At 45.1% G+C, this 21,110-nt stretch overlaps 1 protein-coding gene across 1 annotated transcript in view; it reads right to left on the minus strand.

The window, feature by feature from the left end:
• Positions 1-21,110, minus strand: part of PMP22 (peripheral myelin protein 22) — a 34,593-nt gene that overhangs the window by 5,712 nt on the left and 7,771 nt on the right. The window contains exon 4 of the mRNA XM_059732193.1: positions 3,807-3,947. Within this exon, the coding sequence (XP_059588176.1) occupies positions 3,807-3,947 (141 nt within the window). The remainder of the gene's footprint in view (positions 1-3,806; positions 3,948-21,110) is intronic.

A 21,110-nucleotide genomic window follows, 5' to 3' on the forward strand; every position in this document is an offset into this window, starting at 1 on the left:
GTGGAGATACTTTACCCCAATGCACATGTAGATAGTGACTGGGGCTAGCTGGGACTGTTTGCCAGCTAGCCCTGCACTATAGTGCCCAACCACAGCCTCCACAGCATGTTGAGCCGGGGCAGAGCAGCTTCGGGCTAGCAGGCTGACCCCCCATGCCCCCTGTCATTTGGGGCTGCATCGCCCTGGCTCATCATACTTCAGTCCCAAGCACATGTATAAATGTACAAATTGTGCCAGAGTTTATTCAGGTGCACTAATTGCACATGTAGATCTGCCCAATATCAACAGTATCCACTCTAGCACTGTACCAAAAAATATCAGCCTCCAACGTTACAAAGCTCTTGCACAAAGCCACCACTATTTCCCACTGAAAACAAGGTTTTTTAGTTGATCCCAGCAATTCTATTATATGTTTACTGTGCCATCATTGGAGCTAACTCTGTTCCAAATCTCTCGGACAGACCTTGGGACCACCTACATCTAACCACAGTGATATTTGAGCTGCTATTTTGCTTTACACTGTCCCTTTGTTCAAATAAAGTGCAGAAGTGGGAATATGTTTAATTTACAAGCTGCTGCTGCAGTTTCCATTTTCTTAGCAGACACGAGAACTCCTACTGCATTAGCCCATGCAGAAAAAGCAAAACAATTGTCTCTTGACACTGGCAAGATAGAAAACAGGCTTGAATCTATGCCAAAGTCACCTACAGATAACTCGAAACACAGCAGCAATTGTCCATGTAAGGAATGTGGTTGCATAGAACACATGCTAATGACTGTTTCCACTGCAGACACAGGAAGGACCATAGCATAACTGATTCTGAATATGGGAATATGCTCAAAGGGTAAAGCTCACGGTGAGCAGTCAAGGGTGCCAGGGTTTGTTTCCTGCTGACCTGTAGCTGATGAGACCCACACATTTACATGTGCAAACACACAGGCATTTGTGTGAGTAATGCGCATCTTCCAGGGAGGGCTATCGGTTCTTAATTTGCTGATCTCTGTAAAGTGCTTTGCTATCCTTAAATTGAGAGAGATATAAAAATGGGACAAGGTTATCACAACCATGTGCCCAAGGTACCCTCATGGTAACCTGACATGGCAAGTAGCAGCCATCGACCACCACGGACTTGGAAGACTTGAAGTCTAGCCTTCCGTTTCATGGAGTTAAAGTCTGAAAAACAGACTGGTTGTTTCTGCAGCCCTTCCCCTTTGTGCACATCACAAATCATAGTAAAACCCAACACAAGTGAGTTTCTGCAGCTCTGGGCAGCAGTTCTGCATAACAGCAACCAGCTGGGATTTGGGTAAACACAAAGTGCGCTATTGAAAGTGTCTGTATACTTGCCTCACTTCTGTAAGCACTAACACCAGTGTTCACCTTACTGAAAGTCCTGTCCGTGAGATATTAGCTAAACTTCCTTACCTGTTCCCACAGACAACCCCTTGTGCCCTGTCTGACTTAGTCCTCTTCTAACACCAATAACTTTGTGTGAGCTATTGCTGTGATTGCTTGCATAGCCAGTTTTCCATATCGGGGTTTTCCAAGATGCCCTGGGACACATAGAATGGGAAGACCCCTAGAAAACCACTCTGTTTCTGATAGAGCTTAAGGCATTACTACCCAATGTATGGAGTGCTGTCCTGCTCAGTACAGAGCAAAATAGTCTTCTGAAGCCCAGAAAGAAACAAAAAAGGATTCAGGGGCTGAAAGGATCAACTGGTGAGGTAAAACTGAAAAGGCAGAGGCCTGATTCCCCTCCACCTCATATCATGTGCACAGCTTTTCTTAGGGATGACTGTAGCTGTCTACAAACTGTGCAAGCTACAAGTGCCAGTGAAGGCAAGTTCTGACTCGGGGTGTCTGTGTTAGCAGAAATGAGGTTGAAATCACATCAAAAAACATTATGTTGCCAGGAAAAGTTTCCTAGCAGTGAAATCCAGAGTCTGGAATACACTCTGGAGGGAGGCTCGCTATATGGGTGGTTAGTCTAGAGCATGTTCTGTAGTTGTGTCCAGCCTTGTGCCAGGAGACTAAACTAGATTGAGCTCATACATCTTTTCCATCCTAATGCATACAATCCCATCATTCCTGAAGAGAGACATTGCATCACAGTGCAAATTAGCTTCTTCCCACCCCCAGTTCACAGGCTGTGTGTACATTTGAATCAACCCAGCAGCTCAGGAACACCCCAGAGCTGCTGCACTTGACACACACATTAGTTCCAACCTCAGCAGGGCTCATGAGTCAGGTTTCCCAAACAGAGGAGTTTACATTACGGTGCTTAGCTTTGCCGGCTGAGTCACCCGGTCAGGAAGTTGCCTTGAGGGCAGGAGCATCCAGGCAAAATGTATCAGGGATGAGCGATGTCTCTGGAAACAGCCTTCTCATCACCTACCACCAAGACAGTTTGTAGGAGTTTCATCTAACACCAGTGAAACTTCTGCTGCTCAAACCAGCTCTGCCTGAGAGGTCAAATAGGAAAAAGCCAAACCACAATGTGTACTCCTCTTCAAGGACTCCTGATTCAAGGCTCCTCTGGCTGGTAGGCCTTCAGGGGCTATATATAGGGCAAGGATGAATAACTACAGGAATTTGCTTCTTTAGCTTAAACACTGGTCCCTCTTTCTGGTGCACATGCCAACTGTTTGGGAGCCAAGCGGAGCCCAGCTGGCTTCTCTGCCAGGGGCTTCTTAGTTCCAGACCAGACACTCCCCAGTAGAGCTAGAGACACAGATTATGCGGTCATTGTACACTCACGACTTTCTGGAAATTCAGAGTAACAAAGACTAGCTGCTGCCCTGAGTTTTGCAATACAGGAGTGGAATCATTAGCATGGCACTGGATAATGGGCAATAGCTTTTTCCTCACCACATTCAGGCTGAAGTCTAGAGAAGGCTGAGGCCCTGTTGATAGCTGGAGACCTGTCAGTATTCAGACACACCAACACTGCACAGCACAGTGCTGTGTAGAGGCACCTGTGTAGAGGTTAGTTTAGGCACTGGAAGCAGAACAGTCACATTAGCATGCCATTCTGCCCTAGGTAATACAACCTGCTGAGCTCATTCAGAGCACCTTTAGCCAGCGCTGCCTTGTGCTGTCCCTGTCTCAAATGACCAAGAGATGTAGTTATTGAGCCAAAAATCATTCTTATGGTCGGAACACTTAAGTCTGTGGAGTCACATCAGAAACAAATTCCCTCCAGCTGTGCCACAAAGTGTGTATGTGTAACTAATTGTTGAAGTATCCCTCTCTCTGGCTTGCTCTGTTTTTGCTGTCGAGGCAGTGATACACAGTAGCCAATTTTTAGAGGTGTTGAGCCTGCACCATGCCTAATTGTGAGCAGCATGTATGATAGCTCATCTATCAGGGACTGAACCAAGCACCTGTAACTATTACAGTTTGAGCTGAGGTCTTCAGCCAGAGCTGTAACAGACTCCTGTCCCCTGTGAAATGTGGGGCACACACACACACTGACAAATGGATTACATCCCTGTGCATCTAAGGCAGAATGGGCCCCTGATTATCCACACGCCATTCCCCTCAATTATGACCTACGATGACATAGCCTAGTACATGCCATTTCTGATGCATTATCATTGCCAAGCAGTGCAGCTTCCAGAAGAGCTGATTCCCTCTGCCCCAGTTCTAACCCCTGTCAGTTGTAATCAAGTAATAACCACACAGGGCCCTCTTTGGTATTCAAGAGCTTTCTTGTTTTCTGCTGCAGCCTTCATGCCTCTCCCTGAAAGCATTTTCCCTGTACATACTCCAAGCCGCCACCCATTTATCATTCTCCACTTACCGGCAAGGATCTGGAAGATTCCAGTAATGTAAAACCGGCCTCCCTTGGTGAGTGTAAACAGCTGGCAAAAGAACAGGAACAAGGACAGCACGCTGAAGATTATGGAGAGGATCATCATCGCCTGGACAGACTGCAGCCATTCTGGAGAAACAGAAACACACAGTAAGGCAAGGTCAGTCAGGGCTGGGGGCAGCAGGGATTTCTCTGCATGGCCAGCCAGGCCTTCAAGTGGAAAACATGATGCAAGGTCCATCACCATGGACTTTGGGGGAGTCTGGATCAACCCCAGAGTTGTGTATGTGTCTAGGCAACCCCTACTGAATTTGAGACACACTGATGCCCCCGCTCAGATTCTGTAAGAACATCGAGGGACCAGCTCAGATAGGTTTTTCCAGCTCCAGCTTCTGCAACTTATAGGGAGAACAGACATCTTCCCTTTATCAGACACTAAGTCAGCACAACCATTTCAGGCTTAACACTAGGAAAAACTTCTTCACAGTTAGGGTGCCCGATGGTCACCTCGCTGGAGTCACCTGACCCTAGTTGTCTGTCCTGCCTAGTGCAGGGCAGCTGGACCCGATGATCTTGCAAGGTCCCTTCCAGCCCCTAACAATCTATGAATCTATAAGAAAAGCATCCTAAGTGGCCTCTGCAGAAGCCAACCCCAGTTACAGAAGGAACAGTGACCCCAGGATTGTTAAAGGTGAACCTTACACAAGCCCTGTGCAATCATTCAAATCACAGTATGGTCTCAGTGCTAGTCACAGATATAGGTGTACCCCAGGCTGGCATGGGAAATATAGTAAGATTGCAATTGTTGTCCTGTGTACAGTTCTACCCTAGAGCTGGCATGACATCTACATAATGAACTCAGTGCTGGTATTGTTCTGCCCCAGTGGTAATACAGAAAGAATAGTATGATCTGCATGCTAACCCTCCCAGTGCTAGCACTCAAGTTGCAATATAATCTCAGTGCTATTTCAGTATGGTGCCAGCATTGGTATGAAAACTGCACTATGATCTCAGTGCCAAATCCAGGTCCCATATAGGCCCAGCAAAGAAGGTACAGTATATGATCTCAGTGTTAACTACTGGGTCAGTTGTACTTCACTGATGGCAATGAAACAGATAAGAGACTGCGGATTCATCTTGTCCATATTTGCTCAGCCATGGAAATGAGATTTCAAAGCTGCCAAAGAGACCTGAACCTCTCATTTCTATTCATGTACCTCAAAAGGATTGAAAATCATGGATAAGGCATATCTGACAGTGTAACCATAACTGTTTACTTTCTCAGATGTCACTTCCTGTGAAGATGATGCTCTTAGAGTATTTGAGCTATGTGTTCAGCAACAACCAGTAGTTCTTGATATTTGAGAATAAGACTTGTGGGAAACTAGGAAAACTAGGATATTAGAACATGCCACCTAATCAGCAGGCAATGCGTTCATTTACAACTCGGAGAGCATTCATGTTCATGTTCATGTACTTTCACATTAGAGCTCCATCCAGGGCCCACAGAAAACAGAAAGACTGTCTTCACCAGACTTTGTATTAGGTCCCTAGAACACAGGTCCATTAGAAATACAAAAGTTATGCACAATGACTATGGGACAGAGCAGGCCAAAGCCACGTGTAAAATAAATCACAAACATACTTGCTTGTCTTTATGGAATTCAGGCCTTAAGAGAGACATTTTATCCATTGCCATACTCAGCTATGATAAAGAAGAGACTAGTCAAACCAGCCTTTGCTCGAGACACTGCTCAGCTATTTCTGCTTCTCACGGTTGTGTAAAAAGAAGTCTACAGTAATAATCCACAATACTGCAACAGTATGACAGTTTGAGATCACACAATGGATCATGCTAATGTAGTCACTGTAAGAAATACTGTAGGGTTTTGTTTTGTTGGTTTTTTCCCATAAAAACTGACATCAGAAATACTTTGCACTTCTGTAAGAGCCAACATCTCAAAGCATTTCACATTAATCAGTCAGCCAGATCAGGCAGGAGTTATCTTTGTTTCATTTAGAGGTAACAGAAGCACAGGGAAGGGAAGTCATTTTATAGAGAAAGCAAGTGGCAGAGCCCATAGTAGGAACCACGGGCCAGCTCCTCAGCCAGTGGGAATACAAGCAGCACTGAACTCTCTTGAATTCGGTGCTCTCACCACTGCACTGCACTGCACTGCACTGCACAACACTGTCTTACTCTCAATGGATATTTTGAACAGGCCACTCTCACAAAGCAGCACTTGTCCATGAGAAACGACTGTTTCTATAAAGAGGGGATTGAAACATGAGCCAATTACAAAATAAAACTGTAGTTTAACTGAAATGTAGTGGTTTTAGCCGCATTGTGGTTTCAGGTTCTGTACCCTGCTTGGCCTGCTCTTTAGCCACATGCCTTCTGGGATAACCAGTGAAAAGCCAGTGTCTAGCTGTCTGTGCTGCTCCACTTGCGTGTTATGCAATGAAAAGAAATTTGAGAGCTCAAAAGTCAACATCTGCTCTCATTAACATGGACGAAACTCCCACTGAATCCATGTGAGCTGTACATGTAGAACAGAGAGCACAATTTGGTCCCAGAAGTCTAAATACAGGACTTCAGCCAGATTTCTAATTATAATTCAGGCCTGGATCAGTCTATTTGAGCACCAAGAAGGAAGAGTGAATGCACACTTTCAGAAAAGTCCCATGGAATTTAACAGAAAATGCTCATTTCACTATAGGTTTCCCTGGAACAGTCTATGGACTTTAATAGAAAATTATATTCCTAAAAGAAAATACTATAGAGCAGTATGTACGACTTCCATTTTGTTTAGTTCACAGGGGTTTAGCATAATTTTTAGCAAACACTGCAGAATATCCATGGGACCCTGTTTGTTTCATTCCTGTTGCAGTCTATTGAGGTTTTAGATGAGGACACCTTGAAAGATGCACATACTACAAGCCCCAATCCCAACTGAATTCAAATTCCTAGGATTATATTTCTGCTTCCCTAAAGTGTTATGGAATGGGTCCCGATCACATGAGCAAAATGAAGTCACAGGGAGGTCACTCTGCCCATCCCAAACCGTCCTGTCCAAAACACTCACATAATGTCATTCTGCACTGTTAAAAAACGTTACTGCATTTGCTTCCAAAGGAGGGTGCATCTAAGTGCCGGGAAGCAATTCTTGTATCTATCCATTTGTGGCAACATTTGGAATGCAAGAGTTTTCATCATTAGTAATGCTGCAGTGTAAGCAGTTGTCATTTCAATGATCGTTCTGTAGTTTCACTGTACTTTTTAAAGGCCGTGCAAATAAACCGTTCTGAATGCCTTCTCAATCTCAAGTTCTCCTGTCGGATCAACAAAACCTCAGCCTGGGCACTTTCCTTCAGATCTCCTGCGCTGCAAAACTTCGAAGGGCATCAACCCATCCTTGTTTTTGGTGCTGTATGCGAATGGGTGGTAATAAATTTGCAGGTCCTAATAACAACAACAGTCATGTATATGCAGTCAATGACTTTATGAAGCAAGGAAAGCCACTGAGGATGACTGGCCCTTCCTGGCCACCACTGCTATCACAAAATAGGAGCACCAGGGCAGGTACATCAGTAGTAAAGGAATCTAGCGGACAGTGCCCCAAAATGAGACCCTCAGTGCCCAGGCTCCAGGCTGGGGTTGTACTCATAACCTGCTGTCTGACATTGCTTCCTGGCCTCCTCTATCAAATGGGGGCGCTGGTACTTGACCAGGTTTATAAATGCTGTGAAACCAACAGGTGGAGGGTGTATTGTTAATAAAGATTAAGGGAGGGTTGTTTCCAAATCTCAGTGCATCTAATTGCATTTGGCTCCTTTAAAAACCTCTTCTTATAAATGCAGAGTGCTGCTCATAAATTGCTGCCCAAATTATGTTAATTAGTTCTCCTGGCTTAGTCTTCTGCCTTACCAAGATGCCTACAATTCAGTTAATCTGTTTGTGGAAAATAACATCAAACTACTTGAATATACGACTGGCCCTTCAGACCTATTTATTCTCAGACTGCTGTAAAGAATGTTATATTTATGGTTTCTCTTGTGGACTGAGTCATTCTCAAGCATCTGTGCAGCTAAATGATTGTGTCTTTGTTTTTTGAAGGTGGTGGAAGGAAATCCAGTGGGAAAGAAGGCTGCCATTCCTTGGGCTGCTGTCTGCACAGGGTCTAGGTTTCTCTATAGTAGAGAATAAATCTAGGATCCACACTGGTCATCTAATGGCCCTTTTCCTGAAACTAGTAATGAAAAAGTTTGGAATTATTTAAAGGGCCCCTGAGAAATGAAAGGCCTGAAGTTTAGAATTTGGGAGATCAGGGTTCAGCTCACTGCTTTGTGACAGACACCCCGTGTTGTCTTGGAAAAAAACACACGCAGGATGCATGACTAAACTCCTCCTCTGTAAAATGAAAATAGCATAACTATTCCCCAACCATTTGAGTTGGTCTAATAAAAGATATCAAATTCACCCAAGGAACCTTGTCTGTCAATGGGTAAATGCATTCATGACCATGCAGATGGACATGTTGACCATATAAATACTTTGGACAAATGGAGGTGGACCTTGTCAGGGTAAGAGCACTGGAAATGTTTTCTCACTAATGTGTACTGATCTTGTGCGGCACCACACACTCACCACTGCCTCATGCTGTCATTCAAACTTTGGCAGAAAGAGTGTGACACAAATGTGAAATACCGCTACTCTGAGCTGTGAATGATGGTGACACAAAGGACAGAGGATCACCAGTACTTAGCAGCAGATATGCTATGTAAAATGATTATCAGGACTTTTTTCTGACCGCAACACCATGGTAAACAACAAACTGAAATGAATGTGAAGGCTGATCTAATCAATATGCACAGTATTAAATCCAGCTGAAACAGTATCACATCTGTGCACAATATCTTGTAGCTTCTAATACTAGTTTGAATGTATGGACTTTCTGTCCTCCTGAAAGGTCACCAAGCACTTTACAAGCTGTATGCAAACAGTATCAGCCCAAATGCATGCATCAGTCAAGGAGATAGCTGCAGCACTTAACAAAACCACAGACCAAATGGAAGGGAAATGCGACTGGATTCAATGGATCTACCTAAGAAGAATGAAAGCTGTCCAACACTGCCAAAACTGTGGTACTAGGGTATCTAAATATTATAAACTAGGGGATATTAAGCCAACCTTCCTGAAGAGACACATGAAGATCATCCAGGATGTGTATTATTCACCTTTAGCTCTTTTCCAAAACTAAATTCATCTCCCCAGCTGCTTAATAACAACTAGGAAATACACAGCACCGTGACCACCTGCATCACAAAAACCTCTGGTAATCTGGGAAATCCAAACATGTCCCTGCCCTCCATCCAGATACAGTTCCTGAAAGGATGGTTTGTTTGAATCAAACTTTTGTTTGCTGCTTTTAACCAGTCTAAGTCTGGACCTCATGTGGTTGCTACATCCACACACCTGTTTTCCTAGGAAACGGTAGGCAAAAAGATGATGTTGCCTTTGCTTTGTTCCAAATAAACCCCATGATCCCTGTAATAATTAGTGAGGCTTACGCTAACCTCCAACTGATGCGTCTACAAGCAACCCAGAGCTGATCCCATGGAGGGCAGACATCATGGTTCTTTCATTTCATGCGACTCCAGTTAGAGTAACAGGTATAGCGTGGTACAAGTGCACCCTGCAGCTGGACACATTCCCAGCTCTAACAGGTATTGAACGCACGGAGAGCAGCAGGAGCCCTCCTGCCAGAAAACTCCACTTCGCTGGCAGGAATCCTTATGGGGGGAGGGCAAGAGGGAATCAGCTCCTCAAGAATGTGGAAAACGTAGTCAAGTTCCTTTCATGTCCACCGCCCCAGGCTGGTGGGGGTGTAAAGAGAAGGTGTCTGGCACAGCTTCACAAGATTGCTGACTGATAAGGGGTCTAAGTGCTGCCTGGGGAAGGTCCCTGGGGGAGCTGTTCAATGATGCTCTATCTGCCCATGCTCCAGCCTTGCCGCTTTCTTTGCTTTTATGCCCAATCCCTTTGCATACTAGCAAAAAAGACATCCCAGCATGTGCAGCCCAAGCAGCCCGCTGACATTCCTGAGCATTCAGAACTTGCTTCCCTTAGTCGTCCAGCCCTACAACAACCCCTACCACATGCCATGGTCAACCATGGCAGTACGGTCTGACCTGAGAGCACTGCCATGGCACTCGGAAGGGATGAGGTCTAGTGCTGGCTTTGCTACGTGATCTGAGACAAGTCAAGTCACTCCTCTGCAGACTTGTGCTTTTACTCCCACCCTTGTCTCCAGGGGAAAATCTTTCCAGTTATGCTGCATGTATCATTATATTGGGAAAAGATCCCTCCACCCACCCAGGCTGAGTACTCTTATTTCAGTTTAAGAAAAGCTTCTTTTCATTTAGCTTAACCTCCTCCCAAGCAATGCAAGCTAAACCAAGAGTCGCTTTTCTCAGAAGAAAAGTCCTCACATGGGTGGCAGCCTCACGCTGCTCTCCTGGTTTCCTTTCAGACCACAGATTATACCGAAAGACCTTTCTGTGTAGACAGAACCATAGCCTAGAAATAGATGTCACCAAAAAGAGCGATTCAACTGTGCCACCGTGTGTTGCGACACAGCTTATTCGCTTCGATGGGCAAAGGACACATTGCCCCTTGTTCTACACTTGATGGTGTGGGACAAGGGGCAACATGATCTTCCCGCATTTCCTGCTGCCCCAGGGCTGGCTGAGCAGAGAAGCACATTTCCCTGCTTCCCCAAACTCATGGTGTGTCTGTGGCAGCAGGGAAAGGAGGGTTTTCCCCTACCCAGCCAGCACTTTCCCCCCTGCCCCAGACCCACAGCACCACAAGGTAATAGATGTCCACAGCAGAGACTATTACTATCTTTTTGTTATGCCACTGATTTTCCTATCAAGTGACATGACAAAGGGTAAGGACATCTATCTGCTCTGCATTTGTGCAACCTTAAAGTTTTTTAAGGCAGCACAAACGAGAAATCGGAGAACGTCTGTTTCTACCCTTAGACCATGAACTCTTAACTTCATATGTACAGCACCAGGAAGAATGAGGCTCTGATTTCACTGAGGCTACAGGTCTTACTGTAGCTTAAACAATCAGAACTACCACCAACAATGGTGCTATCCACACCCAGCAGTGTTCTGCCCATGACACTTCTTCACTAAACAGCATCAGTAGAAAGTAGGGTTAGTAATGAGGCCAGTTTCTTGGATCACCACATTTATTTTGGGAAGGCGTTTTTGCCTATTGTTGCATTTGTTATTTCCTTCGAACTACCTCCTAGTCTTTTAGAGCACTATGGCAAACAAATGGATTAGAAACCCAATGCAATGGAATCGCAAGCTCATCCCCATGACAATACACAGTGCTTTGCCATCCAAAGGATGCAGATGATGAACGGAGTTTCCCACCTCCACTGTCAGATAAGTTATCATTGCTATTTTACATATCAGGAAACAGAGGCAAAGAGGAGTTAAGCCTCTAGTTATGATTTCTAGAGCCATTAATGAGTTCTGAGTTATTTCTATTGCAGTCACCCTACATAAGATCCCCTGTCATGAGCAAGAGCCCAGTGCTATGTGCTGTGCAAATGTGGGACAAAATGTAGCCACTCAACTCCCATAGATTTATTCAGCAGCAGGAGGCCACTGTAGGTTGTAGACACAAACAGTGACTGACAGACCACACCAACAGCTGCAGACTGAACATCTAGTAAAGCCTAAGTTATGAATAATATGGGCGTAAGCTGGTATACAATCAATAATCAATAAGATTAGCCAATAATAAATAAGCTTGCAATTCATTCAGAAGCAATAGCCTGAGAAAGTAGAATAAGAATCTGTTAATCAAGGCCAATAATGCCAGGCGAGGGCCAGTTTGAATAACTGATTTTGAGAAAGTGCTAAAAGTAACAATTGATGTTTTTGCCTTTTGAGCCGAGTTAAATTGAAGGTAGTCAGCTAGAACTGTATTTAAATAATCACGTATCTTTGTTAACTGAATGTGGTAAAGCCAAAATGTGTGCTAGGCATAGAAAAGAAGTGGAAATGAGAGGTAGAAGTGTTCTGGGAGTGTGAGTCTAGGAACACAGAGAAAAAGAAGGAATCCACCACGGAAACCGCCTGTTGTCTGCCTTGGCCGTTTTCAGGGAACTTATGCTAAGCTACAGAAGTGTGGCTAACACAGAAGGCTCAAAAGCCTGTTTACTACTAGCCTGGTTAGCATAGTAAAAGAAAAATAGCATGCCAAATAGCGTTCTCAGATGGTGAGGGAAAGAGATAAAACCTCTTTCCCAAGATTGTAATTGTCACAAGGACACAGATCCAGATTACTGGCTTCTGCCAAGTTCATAGAGAAACTGGTTCAGTTCAGTTCCTGAAGTCTTGGTGAAACAAAGACTTACACCAACCAGAGAATAATTATTAAAGCAAGCCACATATCAAATATTGGATATAAAAAAGAAAGTGGTTTTGGGGAGATCTCAGCAAACTCAAGACAACAGCAGCCAATTGGAGGGCCACCCTCCTCCTCTTCCCTCCTGCATCTCCCCAGCCAATATAGGTAAGAATCTGTACTGTGCTGTTGCAGGTCTAGATAAGCATAGAGAAAAGTGCTTATTCTTGTACTTCACTGATGTAATCAATTAAAGGTTGGGTTATAGACCTGCCTCTTGCCTCTTTACCTGACTTGGGTGGTAATAATACCTTACTTTCTAAGAGGGAATGGAGGATTATAGGGAAATGTAAATGTATCTTAATTTGGTGTCCAAAAATTGTTAATCATTGTGGAAATTGTAGCTCTCCCCTAATTCTGTCTAAACTTGCAAGAGTCCTGATCATAGACAGACTGTAGTCCCATCTCTCTAAAGACCTAATGGTCCTGGGTTTTTTGTAACGCTACAGGAACATGAGTTGGTAGTCCTGACCCTTTCATTCCCCACCTCCTCCCAAGAACTTGATGTTCTTTAATGGGAATTTCTTGCAAAAAAGGGGAGGAAATTTAAAGAGCCAGAAACGATTTATGAGCAGGGATCCAGGTTTTCTGTTTCCCACAAAAAAAAAGAAAAAAATGCAAATTTTCCCCTTTGCCTGAGAAAAATGTGGATTTTTCAGTTTAACAGAGAAATGTGGATTTTGTTCTTCTGCAAAGAGCTCTGTGCAGGCTGGCAGAGTCCCAGTCTGCAGGGAGCTGGGAGGGAGCAGGAGAAGGGTGGTCAGGCAGGGGACACCATGTGCATGTACATGAGGGGCAGGCAATTAGTTTTGGGCAGAGAGCCATTTACCGAGTTTTGGCAAGTTGTCGAGAGCTGCATGGGTAGCCCTGCCCCTTGACAGGAGCCCCGCCCCCTGATAGCCATCTTGTGACCAGAAGTCCTGCCTCCTAACACCTGAACTTTGCCACTGGAAGTCCCTCCCCTTGCCCCCAGAATACTCCGTTCAGCGAGGGGTTTTGCCATCTCGGAATCAGAAAAATACCAAATCATATTCTAAAAATCGAACATCTACAACATTCATTAATTTCATTTCAAAAAATATTTTTGCCCTGGTTTACATGTGTTAATGCAGTGTACATAAAGGTGATTGCACAATAGTTTAAAATGAAGTCTTACACTTGTATATTGTGGGGGGGCATGGGGGGTGGGTATAGGTTTGTAAGGGCTGTGGGTGTGTGGGGGAGGGTGTGGGTTTGTCTGTGGGCAGGTGGATAGGGGTGTGGGTGTGTATGTGGATATGTGGGGTGTGAGTATGTATGGGGTTTGTGGGGGAAGGATGGTTGGCATGTGTGAGGGGATGTGGGTGTGGGAGTCTGCATGTATGGCAGTGCGAAGGGGAGGTGTGCATGCATGTGTATGGTGGAGTGTGCTTGTGGAACTCACCCTATGAATACATACACACACACTCTCTCTCTCCCCAGCAGGGAGCAGGACAGGGTCACAAGTGGCTCATTTGGCTGGCTCGGGGGGGGGGGGGGGGCTCGGCTGCCCACCACTGCATGCACTCCCATGAGGGCAGGAGGAACCCGTGCCCACCAGATCTGTGCACAGGGTGGGGGTGGGGGCAGGCTGCTTGGCCTCCCCACCCTGCTGCCCTCCCCTGGGGCCTCTGCAACCCAGCAGGTGTGACCGCACTGCAGGGCACAGCAAGGCAGTGCAGGGAGGCTCACTGGCACTGTGAGCTCTGCACTGCCATAGCAATGTGCCCCCTGCACGTACTGCAGCAGCAGAGGCTGTGGTGTGGGGCTGTGCCCCTTGCTGCTGCTGCACATGCAGCAACATCCCCCCTACCGCCTCGGGAGTGTGTCCAGCGATGGTAAACTGGGCCTCCTGCCCGAGCCCTCAGTAGGCAGGCAGCAGGCAGGGGAGCTGGGCTCCGCTCCGCTGCAGCAGCTGCTGCTTCCTGCCAAGGGCAGGGGGCTGTGGACCTGGGTCCCTGGCCCCATAGTTCTGGCAACTAGGGGCCCCCTCCGGCAGGAATGGGGGTAACAGGGGCCTGTGGGGGCGGGGAGCAAGGGACATCAACAGAGCTAAGGGGGCTCTGGGGAGGAATGAGGGGCACAAGCAGGGCTGGGGGAGAGCATTGTTGGGGGGAGTGAGGAACCATTTTAATCATGGATTGGGGGGTTTAATCAGAGAATTTGTGATTTTTTTAATCAGAGAATTTTCCATTTTTTATCAGGGAAAACCAGGATCCCTGTTTAGGAGGAACATAGGTAGGAAAGCTCTGAAACACCCGTGGCTGAAGATGCTTTGTGGATGCAGTTCAAGAGCACTAGAGCCCAAAAGCTTGCAAAGAACAATTTTACCAACTATTTAGTTGGTCTAATAAAACCAACATTTAACCAAAGAACCTTGTCTGCCTGTGTCCTTAGACCAACATAGCTACAACCAACAACCCTAAAAAGTTGTAATGTAGTACCCTTCACCTCCTCACTGGGGAAATATCATTTTTCTCTCGTGCTCTCCCCTCCAGTTTAGGTTGAAAAAGGCTCAAGTGATAGTAGGCTGCACAGCTCCCCTGCATTCAGATATAAGAGGCTTTCACTGCCCTGTGTTTGCACTGCTCAGACCCAGACATTGTCAGGCACCAGAAAGCAGCTGCTCATCACTACCACTCCTTGCAAAGATACACCTTGCCTCCTACAAAAAAAAAAAAAAAATGTGCTGCTATTTTGCTATTTTTCCTCTTCCCTTGAGGCATCCTCTAAATTCATGAGACATGCCTGGGATTCAGATGCAAGTTAGCAAAACAATCTGCTTGGATCTTGCAGGTTTGCTTTCTAGAGAGGTGACTTTGAATGCCTTGCTGATGAAGGAAAGCTACAGGCACTAAAGAAAAACAACAAGTTTCTTTTTACTAGCCTCAGGTCTCCACCTTATGTCTCTTATTAAATCTCTAAGAACTGCTCTCCTTTCTGTGGTTTCTGGCACATGTGGTATGTCCTAAGAGCAGCTAGGATGGAAATGCAATAACCCAAAGGGAGTCCCCTGCCAGGCAAGACACCTGAACTGCTAGTGAGCCAGAGCATAAGGGTGACACATGACATTTCTCATCTCTTACCCACCACCATCCCAATAACAACCACCATAGGTAAAATCCTGCACTTGACTGAGGAATGGCCTAGATACAAAAGAAATGGCCTGGGGAGGGATGGTCTGGGAAAGCTGTGCATGAAACACTGCCCTGTGAAGACTTCCTGCAAAACCCTCCAATGAAGTCTGGTGGCTTACCTGACCCATGGATCTCCTGTCATGCAAGTTTATCAGTACCTTAAGAACATCTAAAATAACCCTGGGAACACAGAGGAGAAGTGGGGAGGAAGGAGAATGTGCATGGAAGATGCATGATTTTGGAATGAAAGTGCTGGATTGGGAATAAAGCAATCCTGGGCCCAATTGTGCTTTCAATTCTTCTGGAGACCCCACTGACATGGAGTTATTCTGATTCATGGGAATCAGGTAAGTGAGAAGAGAATCTAGTTCCTGCGTTCTGTTTCCAGCTCTTCCTCAGACTTGCTGGGTGACCATGAGCAAGCCACTTAATCCTTGTATGCCTTAGTGTTGCCATCTGTAACATGGGAATAGTGATGCTTCTATCATCCATAGGGATGTGACAAGGATAACTGCATCACTGTCTATGAATGCCATCGAACTGCTTGTAAATACAAACAGAGCTCATTCTTTGCCTCCTCCCATGTTAACTTATCTAGTCCAGGTGGGGCGGGATTCTGCCCTTAAAGAGTGATTACAAGAGGTCATCAGCATAAGGATGGGTAGGTAAGTGAAGTGCACACCTCATATGCTGCCTAAGGTGAGGGGATTGCCTTACCCTTCCACCTCCCCTCCCCTTTTTTGCAACTTTCCAGCTACAGCTCTAGCAGGAGAGCAGCAGCCGCAGCATAGGACCGTGTGAGCGAAGATTATGCTGAAAACTGGAACGTCTTTAAATTTATCCTTGTACATTGAGTAGGACAATTGCATCCAAGGTAACCTATAGCACATCTATCCCAAGGACAATATAGTACCTACTGCAGAGTTTCACTACAATAGTGCGGTGTACTCAGACACTGCACCACTAAAACTAATTAATGCTCCCTCAATTTCACTCTGCTGCTGCTTAGCCTAATAATGAGTTGAGGCAGTGGAGCCGTGTGCTTGCTGATTCAAGAAAGTCAGACGTGCATCAGGTCCTATTCAGAGAGTTCCCTTCACACTCAGAAATACTCCTAGTCCAACACACTTGCATTTTGCAGAAGTCAATGTGGCAGACCACACTTTGACCATGGAAAGCATCCAATTCACTAATGGTCAGAAGCTTTTCCAAGCCTGCATCCTGCTTTTCCCACCCCAACTCATACTAGTTTGGTAAAGTAGCATTTTCCCATATCCCCACTTCGATACAAGCCTTTTTGCTTGTATGCTGTGTTTAAATATGCTGCCCATAATGGAAATAGATGCTGAACAATAAACAGAATTAGATACTGGACAATATTTCTCGCTGGGGCTTCCAAATGTGAGTCTTTGGGCACAATGAGCAATATGTAAAATAAGCCTGAAAATAAATTCCTAAACAAAAGCAATATGACATTCAAAACATATAGTCAATCTCACTTTTGGAACATAACTTCACAGGCCACATGAGACAAATTGTCCCTGAAAGCCCTGTTCAAGGATCCTTTCTGATTATGCTACTACACATTGAGCCAAATACTGCTGTTCTGTTACACTCCCATAACCCAACTTGACAAGGGTCACTTGTATCCAATAACAAATAGCAGGCGATTTTGGAGAACACTAGTTGATGAGTCCTGCCTGGCATTTCTACTTGGTGTACATCAGCAGAACTGTACTGATTTTTAACGGAGGTATGCTGATTTACACCAGCTGAGGATCTGCACTCCCCGCACCCCCAATGTGTTTTAAGGAATTCATCCGATGGGACACTAAATGACAGCTCCCTCCCTCCATCTGTCCCTGATGGCACTGGAGTTCCTCCTAACTTACACCAAAGTAAACAAGATCAAAACTAGAACCAGAGACATGTAATGTCTATGCACAATTCTCTGGGTATTCATTTTTTTCTGTAAATGTATCTCTTTTTCACAGGAAAAATCTTTGTATTCAGATGCACTGGGACTGGGTCCAACCAGCTCATGCTGGGAATACCTTGTACTATTTAAATAAAAACAATTAAAATGCAGTTTTGACAGGTTAGCATGATACAGCCATTTAATGCAAAGGTTGACAGAATAATAGGAATGAGTACATATTTCTGCACTGTTTTCAAGTGGATATGAACAGTGAAATTAATATTAAGAACAGTTCATATCACACAACAGAAACTTGCTTGCTATATTTCCTTCTGCTCCTCTCAGTGGAAAGAAAATGCATTTCAGGCATCAATCTTAGCCAAAGGCAAAATACTTCTTTCCAGATTGTAGAGAGCCTTACTGTCAAATACTCTAAACTGGTTTTCCATGCAGCCCTCCCACTCACCGTTAATTCTGGTCTAGCTCAAGTCTCACAGCAATGTGATAATCACTGGTACTGTAAGTTCATAGGCTTTCTGAAAAAGTCCCTTAGAAGTACCCTCTATTGGGCAGAGCAGGAGCCTGGGAATTAAGAATGTAAAGATACTACTGTTGGACTGTTTCAGGGCTCCGTTGCACTGTGGTTTTTAGCCACCATGCAGCTGCGCTAATGTATTTGGATTTGTGACTTGCCCTGCTGTAACCTATCCCGATTTCACAAGGCCGGAGTGCAGACCTCTGGCTGCAGAGCGGCAAGCACAGCAGGAGAAGGGTCATAAGAGTGCCCTTTGCACCCACTGGAATCTAAGGGCACTCTGTGCTGGCAGCTAAGGGCAGCTGGAGCACAGGGAAAAGCTTGCCATGTCCCACTTCCCATCCACCCTCCTTGCAAGAGTGGTGAAGAGAGGAGTCAGGACAGGAGGGCAGCAAATAGCTCTAGACTACAACTGTCAAGTGCCTCTTGCCACATAAAGGAAATCTTTCAGGGAGAAATCCAGGTTAGAGCCACTTTATGCCAGTGGAGCAGTACAAAAGGAGCAGGCAGCCAATGCTTGGAAGCTCTGTTGTAGTGGAGTACAGATCTCTGTACAGCCCAGAAAAATGAGAAAATAATCCTGCAATAATTCAGCATAATCTACTGGTGAGATATTAAAGCCCAAGCAAGGAAGCACTGGCTTTTCAGCTCAGGAGGTAGTCACTCAAGATTGCAGAAGCATCTACTCCAATTTTTGATACTCTGTCCATGATGGCAGGTGACACATGCAAACTGGAGAGCACACTGCCTATTACAGCACTTTGGTAATGAGTTGATTGACACTTTGCAAATGTCCCATGCCATTTTTTCTAAAAACCTGGAGTTTCTTGGGATGGGGGTTGTAGTATAACATTGCCTCTACCTTGACCCAGCTGATCATGCAAAACACGCAGAACAGCAATTTAAGAAAAGAAAGGAGAAATGAGGGAAAAAAAACAGATGCTTAGGAGTGCTTTAGGGTTTCCCATAAAAACAGAAAACATTTCAATAATAAAAAAAATCTCCATTTCTGTGAAACAGTCTCTTGGAGGCCACATGCTGCTTGAACATTTCAGAACAAATCATCTTAAGACCACTAACAGTGCTTGGGTCAAATTGTCTCCTGGAGTAACTCTACTGACTTCATGGGATTTACACTGGCTGAGGATTGGGCTGAGGCTGTCAGAAGTTCGGTTCTGGGATTCAGTGCTGAATTTTTTAGATAAGTCTTTTCCAGGAATGCCTGGCAGAACGAATTAAGCAGCAACTTCAACATTTTTCCCATAGTTCCCAGCCTCTTAAAAATGTCATTCTGTAGCAGATAATTGCTGAAATCAAACCAGTAAATCCATAGGTGTAGAGAACCGAAAGTCAGGGATCCTGGCAGTTGCTTTTCTTAGACCGCTCTCCCATAGCACTGAGGCATGCCTGTCAGAAACTCCCAGGGGATCAGAGTTCTAGTAACTTGCACCCTATATGTGGGCTACGGACAGAAGTTACACATAAAGTGGTTTAAGTGATCAGAACTGGGTTTAAACCTGTAACAGAACACAGGTTCAGTGCACATACACCAATTTCAAAATTACTGAAACTGGGTTTAAGATAAACCTGATCGAATGTCATATCAGACTTAACTGATTTGGGTCAAACCAGTTTACGAAACTTCTGTCCCAGACCCCTTCCTCATTCAAGTTAAATCACAGTCCTCCAGCATGCCAGCATGTTTTCCAGCCCTGGGATGGGCTGTGCTGTCTGCTCCTGCAGAGAAGGGTTGAGTTGGGGGTTGGGGGGGAGGCAAGGACTGCCCCCCCAGGCAAATCCTGCCTGGAGTCTGGGGCCAGGGAGGGGGTTAAACACCCCTTTCCCTGCTCAAACTTACTGCTGGCTGCGACTGTGGACTACAAATCCCAGAGGCACCTGGAAGCAGTCCCTGCCTGCGTCTGGAAGCAGGAAGAGGAAGTGATGAGCAACCTTGCAGAGTCCTGCTGCTGTGAGCCTGGACTGAAAATCCCAGAGACCTCAGGGGCAGCACGAAAAGGAAGCAAACACACAGCCCATGCTGGCTACATGCCAGAGCCGTGCTGTAGTGCCCCTGGCTTCTGGCCTGAGCTACTGCAGGCATGTGGCTGCATTTTCTGAATCAAAAGTAAATGTGTGTCCAGTTGTTTCTCAGTTTAATCTCTGCAGCTTAGACTAACCTGCAAAGACTGAATCGATTCAGCCTTGGGCTTTTTGACTGACTGTACTTTCTGTTCACAGATCTGTGACTGTGACTTTGATTGTGCCAACCAGTTATTTCCAAGGGAATATCTTCCATAGCAAGGGCTGAATTTTCAAAGCAGATAAGGGCCAGATGTTTAAGTATTCATCATCCACAACTGGGATGAGATTTTCAAACAAGTTTAGCTCCCATTCAGACATGTCAGTAAAGGCCACATTTCCAAAAGCTCCACCATAGCCTATTGTACCACAAGTGGCCTGGCTATCAGATATCAGTCCTTTTTACAGTTTGTATCTGTTTCAAATCCATGTAAAGGTCACAGGACCAAGCTCATTTGATTTGAAGCTATGCAGTTAATTTCTAGGTGCCTCAGTTTCCCCATTTATAAAATGCGGGAGCCTGGGATATGATAGTGTCAATCATCAACTGATGTAAGGTTCTGAAATCTATGAATAAACAATGGTATGAAGCTGATCCCAAGCCCAATAAAATCTACAGCAAAACTCCCATTAACTGCACTGGTACAGGATGAGATCTTCTCTAATTATTTCCAGTTATTCTGAATGGTGAGGACAGCTATGCTTAAGCAACTTTGATTTAAAAAGAGAGGGAAATGTGGCAAATTACTACTCCACAATATGGACTCAACCACTGCTGATGGACCAGAAGAAAATCATCTCTGCTCAGAGTTCTGCCAAATTCTTCAATGGGAATTTCTCAAGTTACTCAAGGGCAAAATCTGGCACTCCCCTATGACATGCTGAGTAGTGTTTCTGGCACAGGCAAACACAAAATGATTTTTCCTCAGGCTTTTCAGAATGCAGCATAATGTGCATGTATAAACAGATTTGAATGAGTTGCTTGTGGTCTCTTGTGTAACATAATTTGGGGGGGGGATTTTTTTGAAAAAAAGCAAGTAGTGTGCAGCCAATGGAGCACAGGCTGGAAATAACAGATGTTCAAAAACTGGAAATTTATTGGGGGAAATCA

This window comes from Alligator mississippiensis, chromosome 8 (genome assembly GCF_030867095.1).
Source record: "Alligator mississippiensis isolate rAllMis1 chromosome 8, rAllMis1, whole genome shotgun sequence".
In the NCBI taxonomy this organism is placed as follows: Eukaryota; Metazoa; Chordata; order Crocodylia; family Alligatoridae; genus Alligator; species Alligator mississippiensis.